We start from the raw sequence: 12,344 nt of genomic DNA on the forward strand, positions 1-12,344 counted from the left end.
TACCACCAACTGCGGATCGACTCTTCTCTCCAACAACCAAAATCACACTGCCGTTGAGTTTTTGCTACATGTTTTCCTGTCGGTTCCAGCCCCGCAAGACTCAAGCCCTCTTATGGAGGGCAGCCCAGCCGAAATGTAGTGATGCCCGCGCCAGAAGAGGCAGAGTATTTTTCTGATTAAACTGCTTTGAAGTGCACGGGAGAACTCCGTGTCCAAAGCCAAGCACAAATCTAGTTCAGGACTAACGGGCGTCTCAACCATTCCTAAGGCAGAACTTATCAACCAAGCTTGCCCAAGGAGCTGTTTCAACGGGAAGGAGCAAGCCAACGAGGAACCCAGTGAAGCCTTTATGAACAGGCAGGCTGGGGCAATGCAAGAAAGAAACCACTCTTCAGTTTCTATCTCGGGCCCATTTGCAATTCATCAGTTATATGGCAGCTTAGGACAGATGTGTCAACATTTGCCACTGGTTTAACAAACTACAATTAGCAAAACACACTGGAAAAATGAAAAGCAGTGGAAAAACGCTCCACAAGTCTGTAAAGGGATATAGCCAACACTCCTAGAAGGTCACCCAAATATTCAAAAATTTCTTATGCATCTGTGAAACTAATAATTTCTATTATTTTACATTACATTTCCCGGTAGTATTTCTCCTTCTACTGCTGAAAACAATTAAAGAACTAGCCTGATGTAACACATTCAGAGGAAAGAAAAATCCATTTCAAGAACTCCTCAAAGCACTACCAGAAGAGAAAATTCCACCCACGGTTCAGTTAAGAGTCAGAAAACTGGAAATAAAACATATAGATGAAGTATCAGGGCACTGACTTACGTAGTCACTTAAAGTTTCTGTCTATAAATATATTTCAAGGTTGCTATTGCCAACACAATTGTAAATGCTCAAAAAGAAACACATTAGACTAAAGCACCAATTTTTCCACACAAAGGAGAGTTTTTTTCTTTACAACGCTGTGTATCAGTGTAAGTTCACCCTTGAAATTCATCATAAATGACCTAATTGAAGCATATATTATAAGAACTACATAAAAATCCTTTTTTTTTGGTTTGGCATGAGTTTTGGTTTTTTAAGAATACACATCCAATCCAATTAAAATTAAATCATTCGCATTGCTATATTCTTCTTAAAGCTTACCGATAATCTTCTTCACTCTGAATTGCAGTAGCAATTCAGACAACTGTAGTCTGAAATTCCTTCTTATGTACAAACACTGCAAGGTTGCTTTTTCCCCCGAAACGATGGTATTCTATACGTGGAGCCCAATGTAATCCACACTTCCTGGTTTGAGTCATATGTCTAATCTCAAACGATACTAGCGTAACACCGACTCAGCCATCTGAATGTGTGGGTTCACATCGTAAAACTCCTTCATAAAATGTCCTCTCTGTTATGTTTATGCAGGATGCTATAGTGAAGTTGTAAAGCTAAATTATCTGATGTAACTAACTCTGCTCAGAAAAGGAGAATTTGTCTATTCAGTGATCATCTTGCTTGGGATATTTTTACAATGCATTCCTCCACTCTGTGCTCAATTCACCCCTAAGCTGCTTACGCAGATACTAAACAGAACATGTGATTCATTTGTGTATCCTTATTCTTTTAAAACATCTGATGAAGACAAGCAATAGGTCAGTTTGCCCCTCTGGAGTCGCACCAACTGATCCTTATAAACCTTGTAATTCCTCCGATTAATCCTGTTCCTAGAGGCAGGAGTAATACTGGCGAATTATCTGGTTCCAGACATATTTCATTAATATCAGGTGACATAGTTTCTCTTAGTTGTGGGCTTCAGTTATGTAAGACGGATGGACAGTAAAACCTCTGCCACCCAAGGATTTTTTCTAGACATATCTTCACCATCAGAAAAACTTCCCTTGGAGTTTGTTACTATGACAATGTATTGCTCTGGAGATCCGACGATGGCGGAGTGGATTTACATTTTTCTACCCATTACCGAAGCCTTTGTACACATGAAAAAGCAATCACGTACATACGGGATTACTGCTTTTCCAAACACACAGGGAATGTTCAACTCCTTGTGAATATATCAGAAATATATTTGAAATATATCAGAATATATCAGAAATACATTCAAAAAAATTACTTTGCCATGTAACTGCCAATGCATATTTAAATTAATTCAACGGTCACCGATAGCCTAGCCCAGCCTTGTGTTGATGTTTTGCCAGTCATTAGTAGATGAATAAATAAACATAGAAGACCATGGGAAGATTAAGTTTTATTTGACAGTGGAACTGCTGGGGAAAAAAAAAAAAAAAAAAACACAACAGCGAGACCACAATTCCTGCATACAAAACCCGGCCTCCTTTGGGCCTCTGTTTGCAAGGCGTTTGCTCCTGCAGCCACACAAGCTCTTTTTTTTTTTTATGACACAGTCATTACAAGGAAGACTCGAAAGCGCTTGGCAGCACAAGCAGCACAGTGGCAGCTCTGACATCCCACAGTTTCCAAGGAGAAGAAGTTTCCCTTTCAGTTTTGGGACTCGCTTGCAGGTGTCCTGGTAGCACCCTCCCTCTCCCTCACTCAGAAGACAGCTTTGTCATTTGCCCAGCTACATCTGGGCATCGGCAAAAGCAGGCAGTCTTTCAAAACACTTTCTTAAATCCCATGCTGTTCAGCACGTGCCAGTACACCTCTCCTCTCCCACACAAGAGAACAGGCTACGTGGTTCTGGCCACCCACCCCATTAGAAGAGGGCAGCACGACTTTTGCCCTAGGTCTGCGGCTCCGTAGGCATCCTTTGCTGCACGCAGCGAGGACAGGACAGCAGCGGGCACATGGCTGTGCAGGATGCAGGGCAACCGCCCCAGGGCAGGCTCCCTGATGAGCAGCACCCAGCCGAGGCATCTCTACTGGCTCGTCCCTGCAAGGACAGCTCGTTCCAGCACTGCTACATCGCTTCCTTCAACCTAACCTGCAAAAGCTATCTGTGAGCTCCTGCAGGCAACATCTGCCAGCAAATTGCACAGCGGTTCTGGCAAACCCGGCCCATTAAGTCAACACTCACTTCAAGCATAAAAAAATCAAGAGATCCTCCTGCTTTCAACTGTGTGTGTTTGCTGGATTTTTTTGCTCGCGGGGATTAGAAGGGATCAAAATCCCTCTGTTTTTATGTCAGATGTGCATTACACTTTTACTTCATATGAGACTCTCTGAATAAATCCGTAGGGGTGTAATTAAAATACTCTTAAAAAGGCAACAGAGGTGATAAAGTGAGGCTCTGGAAACAAGCCTTGTTCAAACACACAAGTTACGATTTTAATGCCATTATTCAAATTATTTTTCTGTCCTTCTGCAAAGCACAGTAGCAGTGGGATCGCTGGGAGCCAGGGAAAAGTAAAAGGGAAAAAATCCCTTCTAAAGGTGGTACTACGGAAAATATTTTTCTCGAGCTCCACACGAAACACAAGACAGAGCAACCTGCGCTGCAGCTGTACCGCTGGTGCTGCGCTGCTCCGGGAAATCCCCAACTCCTGTCACCTCCCGCCGCTGGCTGGCCCCACCTCAGCCGCTCGTTTCAAAATAGGGAGAAAAACCACCCAGCGCCTGCAATTCTCCTGACCTCCGCGAAACACAAAACCCGGTACAGGATCCCGATTTTCAAAAAAGTTTCGGAGCGGCTGCCGTTGCCGCGCAGGATTACCCGTTACCGCGGCAACGGCGCGCGGCTGAGCCCCAACGGCCGGTCCTTTCGCCAGGCAGCGCCGCGCAGCCCCGTGATGTAACGACACCTGTCTGGGCTACGCGTTGCCACGGAGACGCCCGCGTTGCTATGGCGACCATCACGCTCATCGGGCGGCAAGGGCGGGCGGCGGCCTCTCCCGCGCCGGCCCCGCGTCCCCGTCCCCATCCTCACCCCCCGGCCCTTCCCGCCGCCGCGCCCCACCGCAGCCCTCCCTCACCACGCCTCAACACAAACGCTGAAACTGCTCCCCGGAAAAAAAAAAAAATCCCCAAAACCCCACGAGAGCCACCACAGTCACTTCTCAGTCCTGATGATGCCGCTGACGCCTGCTACGGCTGGCTAAAGACACCTTCCTGAATTTGTGGGGTGCGGTACAGCGCTGGCCACGACTGGCATTTCTGACCCAGCTGTGACACGCTGCCACATTTGGAAAAAGTGAAGAAAATAATTGCCGTATTACCAGTGAAGAGAAAGCAGTTGTGTCAAAACCCGGTGTTTGCTTCCCCACTTGGCGGATGGCATTCGTAGATTATCTCTCTTCCTTCGCTAACATTAGTCATAAGCAATGGCCAGAGCAAAAGCAAATGCAAAACAAAACAAAAAAACCTGCCCCACACTTTTTTCACTGAAGCAAGGCAGAAAACAGCTATTGCTCTCCCCCGCGCCCCTCTGGGATAACCTTGAGGGCAGGCACTTGTGCAGGGAGCGCGTAACTACAACAAAGGCTGTTAAGTCACCTGGGCGCAGGGCTCGCGTGGAGACCTGATGGTTGCACAGGCAACACAGGCCCCATAGCACGCTTAGGGGAAAAAAACGAGCCCGTCTCCTCCAAGCAAGGGTACTGTGCTTTCACCTACTGCAAAGGGAACAAGCGGACACTTCAGAGCTCTCCATTTGCTTACATACATTTTAATTTCAGGCGTTCTTTTGCCAAAAGGCTCTGTGGCTCATGCGGGAGCAGGACTGCAAGCTCCGCTCGGGGGACTCGCTGCCGCCACGCAGGGGGATGGGCAGGTAAGGCATGCCGGACGCACGCTGAGCCAAGGCCAGGCTGCCGCCAGCGCTCCTGGGCTTTCTTCGCTAGCACATTTCCAAACTGCATCGCTTAATTACATGTAACATCTTACCCAAGATTCATACGCAACACTGGATGAAAACATTTAGAGTTGTAAAATGCATCTAGTTCTTACCTTTGATATGCCTGAGGAGATGTGGGAGGTGTATTGAACACATGCGAATATGGGTGATAGGGTGTCTTTTTCAAAGCCTGAATAAGATTTTGTCTATATTCTGGGTCTATACACCACAAGGACCCCTTTCCAATACTCTGCAAAGAAAAAAGAATTAAAAAAAAAAATCAAATATTTGATCTAATGGCATAGCCTTATTTATTTAGCAGTATTTGTCAGGAAAAGCAGTGGGTTTGGGTTTTTTGTCTGACAGAAGTGAACATAGCTTGCTTGCGAGAGATTATTGCTCCATTAATAACATATTGTGACTGTATGATTTCAATCACACTTCTGGGGGGGGGAAAGTAAGAATGAATGTTTGGTTGCTTCTCCCCCCACCCCCCTGTTACTAGTTAATATGATTTAATAATATCTGGCAATTTCCCCATCACCCCATATTGGAAAATTAAGAAGCTACAGTTACTGTTAAATGGAAACTTTGAAGAAAAGTAGATTCTTTTTGAAAGTGATTTTCTTTTCCTTCTGCTGTTATACTAACAAGAAACAGGGCTAAAAAGGAGGGGTTTAAACACCCTAGCAACTGTTTTAAAAATAAAAGGACTTAATCCTTCAACCACATGACATCAGTGCCATTATACTACAAGAGGAAATTAATCATCTTTTCTCCCCTAAGGGGAAAAAAAATACCCAAAAAACCCAAAACAAAAAAAAAGCCCACAGTATAATCAGAGTTTAAACCATCTAAGGGTGTTGTGAAATTGTGATCCATTAAAACAACAGTTACTGTAATTACCCCTTCTGGACACATGGAGCAACTCAAGTAGTCAATCTGTAACGCAAAGACTACACTAAAATTCAGTATTTATTTTGCAGTTACGAGCAGTGCCATTTCAGCTCTTCTCTCAATCCGATCAGAGGTCAGGGTGCAGATATTTTGAATTGTTTTGTGTGAGTTCTCAAACAAACAGAAAAACAACTTTCCTTGGCTCCACTATGAAAGCATACAAAATGATAGCTCAGTAACAGCCTTGGTCTGCTTGAGCATACGTAAAAACAAACACCAATCCTAATTACTGACTGAACTCCACTGGCAGGCTTTCAAGGCATTATGATAAGATTTTTGGCAAATGTTGACGTTTTCTGGAACAGGCGGGGGAGGCTGCACTATGGCCTCTAGCTGCTTTTCAAACCAGGACCATCCCTTTTCTCAACTCCAACTTCTATAAGCGGAGCAAGGCTCTCAGTTTCATGTGTAGAAGAACAAACACACACACACAATCACACCAGAAGTGGGATATTATTTTCTAAAGCCACGAGGGAGACCAAAACCAGACACTTGTTTCCTTTTGAAAACTTGTCATCTTTGTGGAGCCCTACCAAATCCTAAGCATTCCTTTGCCTCACGGATGGCTTTAGGATACACAGTGCAATGTGCATAGTGCTTACAGACCTCCTTCTGAGCTTACCGACAGCAGATCTCCACTAAATTCTCCCCCCAAAAAAAGAGAAAAATGAAAAAGAAAAATCTTCCCCAACGTCACTGGATGGCTGCGTGGGAGCATCTAGCAAGTCCACAGCACCATGTGAGACTTGGCTTGAAAGAAAAGGAGAGCGGCTGGCACAACCCGCAGGAACCGCGACTGCTTTCTTTCAGAAACAAGCACATCTGCTGGAGGGGATGAAGAAGGAACCATCTTCTGCACACTGCTCTGGTGGAACCAGGAACATGGGGTCAAGCCTCTTCAGGATGGCAGGGTTCAGGCCCATCTCTCCCCTTGCTTCTGAAGGGCACCCTTCCAGAAGGCCACTGAACACTAAGGGGAGACATCCTTCAGCTCTCAAGGTGAAGCGGGGCCCTCGCATGGCCAAAAAGCCCAAGATTCAAGGGGCTATAGAGAGAGAGCAAGCAAGACTCTGGGGCTTTCATCTCCGTAAAGCACTACAGCATATGACTGAAAGATCCACTGCTGGTATCAGTGGTGGAAGCTATGCACCACACATCTCAAACCAGTTTGCAAAAAGGAGACTGTTATGTTTAACCCTCTTTTAAACATGGCACAATGAGCCAGAGACTTGACATGATAAGCCTAGTAAGTGACTTTTTAGGCAAAGGACAGAGTCAAAAATAGAATCCAAGCCTCTCAAATTCCACTTCCATGTTCCATCCAAGAGCCAGAGCAAGAAGAACAGAAAATTTCCTTTTAAGCAAGCAATGTGCAAAACTAGGAACGTTTTTCAGGAGAAAACCTTTGCTGGATTCCTCACTCCTTACAGCATGCGATAAGCTTAAAAAAACAAGCTACACTTAAATACCATCTACCTTATTTGTACTTGCTGGAATACAACATATTGTTTCCAAACGTCTCTGTTTTTTCATTTACTTCCAAGACGAACTTTTCATCTACCTGGAAGAGATTACCCCCCAAAACCCATCGGAGTTAGTTCAAGTTGAGGGCCGTACAAGATGAAGTCACTACTGAAGGGTAACTTCAAAACCTTTCATTACTGTTAAGCTAAATTTGTTTGGCTTGCCCATATTCTTCCAAAAGCCAAAAATAATCTCACTGAAGAACAGAAACTCACACAAAAAGTATTGAGAAAAATTATACTCCTTGTTACAAGAAACACTGGGAAGGCAGATTTGCTATATTTTCACTGCAACTGAGCTGACTTATAATTTAGCAGCAAAAACAAATGCAATTTAAGGCAAAGCTCTCCAACCATGCAAAGTTCCTTTTTTAAGATAGTTACTTTTGTTTTTCCAGTCACAGGAGAGAACAGAAATAAAACGAAAACTGAAGTGTCATCCGGTTAAGAATCCTTCTTGACTGTCGGAGGTGTGAAGAGCTTCGTTAACTGTCTGTTTAGACGTGTCATTAGTCTTCCCGTATACAGAGCAATCACGGGAAAGGAAATCACTGGAACTCAGACCCATCGGTTAGTGATTAATTTCCATCTTATGACACTTAGCGTGCTGCTTCAATACCTCCTCCAAGCCAAAAGTCAATAATGGCTCCAATCAAAAACCAGCAAGGAAGGGAAAAAAAAAAATCCCTGGATTACATTTGTCTCCCAGGCAACAAGTGACTGAGGAGTGGATAACAGCCCCCTGATCACCTCCGCACTGGAGTGCTTTCAGACCTCCCGACATGCCGCCGCCGCCTCCTCCCAGGGCCAGGCACAGCCACCTCCCTCCCTCACTCCTGCCGATCACAGGTTACTGCTTCTGCATCCGTGTCTAAGGTTATTAAAGAAAGGGGAGTGTTACTACGAGTCCTCTGCGCCTTGTCCAAGAGTAGACTATAGTTGCAGGTAAGCTATTTCAGAGGTACTAGTGGGTAGAGAAAGCAACACGTAAAAGTTACCCCGTAAAAGTTTATGACTCAATACTTTTTCTTTGAAAAAATTCCTGATTATCTTTTCTATTAAGAAATTGTTATGCCTTTTTCTGTCACTTAATATATATGTAGATTGTATCGGGATATTGTGTACTAAATCCCAACTTATTAATTCATTTGCTCTTTCTCGTATCTCAAACATACAAATCTGATTCCCCAATAACAATTAAAACCAGCGCATTGCCATGAAAAGGTACACGATACACTCAGTGTCCAATTGTTTTTTCTCCCAATGGACTTTATATAAAAGTTTTTAAATCCTACTTTACACAACCTATTATGTTTGATGATCAGATGACAAAAATGTTTGGTCATCTTTTAGTAGAATTGAAGAAAGTTTGAAATTTAAAAATAAAATAATTAAAATGCTGCTTGTCAGCTCTTTCAGTTGTTATAGTTGGAGATAACATCCACTATTAAAACTCCTCATTATAAAGATTTTGCTTCCATATACCTCGCAACTAACTGCCTGGCCTTACATATCACCTATTGTCTGCCCAAAGCTCAATTAAAAGAAAAAAAAAAAGGTGCATTGAGCTCTTTCCAAGACTAATGGCTGGGAAAAAATACATATCCTGTCTATATAAAAATTCCTGCAAATGGTTATTTGAGGAATTTTGTTCCCTGGTTATTTTAGCACAGACTTTAATGTGTTAGGAACACAACTTTTTTCCAGAGTTGTTCTTTTCATTGCCATACAAACTGCCCAAAATAAAGCTTTGGGAAGAGAGCAGATACAGGAACCGCAAAACACGCAGGCTCAGAGGGATTCTGGCAATTTCAAATTGTACCTTCTGAAGCTCCGGTTACACGTTTGCTTTGAATCTGCACAGGACTGTGCTGAAACCAGGGAGGAATAGCTCCAGGCACCCACATTTCTCACAGCAGCATCACCACTGAGAGGGTCCCTAAGGGAATAGACCCCTAAGGGAACATTCCCCAAAAGGGATGCCGTGGATGGAGGGGTCTGAGCTACTGCTTCCCTGGTCCTTGCTGCACCGTCCTCCTCCCTGCCCTCTTGCATGTGCCTGGCCCTTCTTCCACAAGCCCATTTCAGCCATTCTCCTCGAAGAAAACTATTTTGCTGGCACAATTTTACGTCATTTAAACTCATTAAGCTGGCTCACGTGAAGGGTCTGATGAGCACCCAGCGCTGCTGCAAAGCAGCACGGATGCGGGGAGCCAGGGAGGGGAACGGGAGCTCTCTCCTTCTGCAGCAGGAGCCGTGGTGACATCCCGATGCATCCCTTGGAACAGCACACCGAGAAAGGAAAACCAGGACTCTGGCTGGACCAAAGCAGCTCAGAAGAGGAACAGGAAAAATGGCGCGACAGAGAGCAGGCATACATGGGAGAGCTGGGGTGAGCTGGCAGCGAGGCTGGCAGACATGGCACTGAGGGAAAGACCAGGAGAGCTGCGCAGCCGAGACCAGAGACACTGAGCTGCTGGGCACGGATGCATGAGGGCCGGGGAAGCCAGGTAGGCTGGGAGGAGAGGAACTGAAACAAGAGATCCATGAGTGTATGAGTGACTGCACAGCTCTGCACAGGCACCCAGGCTACGCCAGCAAGCTGAGAATTATTAAACTGAACTCTTTGAGTTAAGGACCTTGCTACCTTAAACAAGCTAACAAAACCGAAACCAAGCCAACAAGTCCCCACTGAATAGATCTGTCCTTCTCCACTACCAAACCACGAGGGGATGAGTGGCCATGGCTAGACTTTCCTGAACCCAAACTGTCAGGAGTATGAATTAGGCATATGGCAGCTACCCAGGCTGAAGTGGTGTAGATGTACACTGTCTTTGAGAACTATGCCATGTCGGTTACAGGGGTGCTTCAGGAACTGTAAAAACAAGCAGAAAAAGCAGAAATTTCCTATTACTCGAAAAAAGGGCATTTCCAACTAGCATCTGCAGTCCCAAGCTATCAAATCTTGAAATCACACCACTGTGACTTACCAGTCCCTGCCTAGCTCAATGTAAGTTGTTGCAGTCATTAACACAGGACCTGCGAATAATGCTAATGACACTCTGCAGCGATGAGGAACCTTTTGGTGTCAGTATTCACCATTACTGATCTAAGGGTTAGCTCTCAGCATGGATGAAACCTACTATTGTTACAGCAAATGACCTCTGTGCAAGTAATAGTGGAGAGATTATTGGGTATCAAATGTTCTTACTCTAAAGTAATATTTACCCTGAGCTCCTTGCACCCAGTTACCGTGCAACAGCAGCCTTGAAGCAAACCCTTCACACGGATTTGCCAACACGTTTATCCACGGGAATGCTGTACTGCTTCTATAGGTATGTTTCTATAGGCATGCTTCCAAGCATGCCATGTGAGCACAGAAGCGTTTCTCTAGGATCAAGCTTTAGTGAACCAGTTTTTGTAATGCAAATTTCAAAAAAAGAACTGGATGATAGAAATACCCATGATGTCATCACAGAATTTACAACAACCACTTGAGTAACTACAGCCAGGACCAGAATCTGAAAAAGTCGTTTTAGACCAGAATAGATTTCTGTGCATAAGGTATGAGAGAGAACAACAAACCCCCAAAGAGCACCCCATAAGTAGAGCCACAGGCACAGGTCCTATGGCCTTGTCTACCTGCCCCAAGTAGAGCAAAGAAACACTGCGTAACATCTCATGGCAATAGCTGCGAGACAGCACAGGAGCGACTGCATGGACCAGTTTGGGTTTTATACAAATGAAGGCATTCATGTGCTTTTAAGCAATTTTTTACCTCAGCGCTCCCCCTCATGAGCATGCAGAAGTCAGAAGTCAGAAGTGTCTTCTAGTGTGTGACCTAGACACCCAGCAAGTCTGAGCTGCCACCAAAGACTACCAATCCAAGGCATGTCCCTGGAGTCCAGGCTCCTGATCCCACAAGGGGCACTTCAACACCGGGTCTGGAACAATTCTCTATCATTTCAGTCACGGTGACCCATTGCCAGATGACACCACAGGCACAGCTGGTCCACCGCTCCTCCTCTAGCTCCTCCACTGCTCCTCCAGCACCTGTATGTCCATTAGTACAGGTAAGCTCACGCAATACTATTGCCTACAGCCTGCAGTGGATCTGCTACACCACATTAGCTTCCCACTGCTGTCATCATAAAATGACTCCTCCAACAGGCTCAGGAGGCGTTGCATTATGTCAACCAACTCCAAGAGTCACATTTAGCCTGTTAAGTATCTCCTTGTTGAGTTTATATGCAAACCACCCCATAAAGCTATTAGACTGCCATATGGAAATCCTGCAAGCAACTGAAGAAAGCAGTGTCGTTAACTGCCCTTAAACAATGCCTCGCTCCTATATAAAGTAGTAGTATGTTGTTTCATGCTAGTGCCTAGCAACTCCAGACGTTCCCCAAAGCCTCCCCAGGCTAGGTAAAGTCCAGGCACTGAAGAGGAGAGGCTGTGACACTGCTAGGGAGGAACAAAGTGCAAGATCAAACAGATGCAGGGAGACTAGGCTGGGAAGGCAGGAGAGCCCAAAAGACAAGCCTGTCAGCATGACGGGCCGTCACACAGCATACTTGAGGGAGATTAGGTAGCAAGTAGCATTAATAATGCTGTTTCAGCCTATAGAATTTCTGTGTATACATGGGAAGTGTAATTATCCCTACTCTAGTGAAAAGAAAATTGAGGAGAGACAGAAACAAAAGAATAAAAAAAGAAGTTAAGTGCTCAAGGTCACCTATAAAGTCAAAGGCAAAACAAAAAAGAAAATAATCCCTGAGACTCCAGACCGATAGCCCATTTAGTGGGATGTGCTAATTTCATGTCAGAGAGGCACTCATTTAAACACTCACTGGTCATCTGATACTCCTCATGTTATCGAGATTATACAATTGGAAAAGACACAAATTGCCTTTTCCTACAAATGTAGTTATGTCGTATATGAAAACCTAGCGACAATTTTAAAACACAACCCTTCACTCAACAGATATTAAAAAAATTATTCAACACTTATATCTGTGCTAAAGGTTTGCAGGTCATTTTTTGCCTACTAGTGTATTAA

The 12,344-nt window shown here is 44.5% G+C and overlaps 1 protein-coding gene across 7 annotated transcripts in view; it reads right to left on the bottom strand.

Annotated features, from left to right (window-relative positions):
• Positions 1-12,344, bottom strand: part of FOXN3 (forkhead box N3) — a 215,718-nt gene that overhangs the window by 107,272 nt on the left and 96,102 nt on the right. For all 7 annotated transcript variants that reach the window (XM_076345255.1, XM_076345261.1, XM_076345260.1 and 4 more), the window contains exon 3: positions 4,919-5,055. In XM_076345255.1, the coding sequence (XP_076201370.1) occupies positions 4,919-5,055 (137 nt within the window). The remainder of the gene's footprint in view (positions 1-4,918; positions 5,056-12,344) is intronic.

The sequence above is a fragment of the Aptenodytes patagonicus genome, chromosome 7 (genome assembly GCF_965638725.1).
Source record: "Aptenodytes patagonicus chromosome 7, bAptPat1.pri.cur, whole genome shotgun sequence".
NCBI lineage: Eukaryota > Metazoa > Chordata > Aves > Sphenisciformes > Spheniscidae > Aptenodytes > Aptenodytes patagonicus.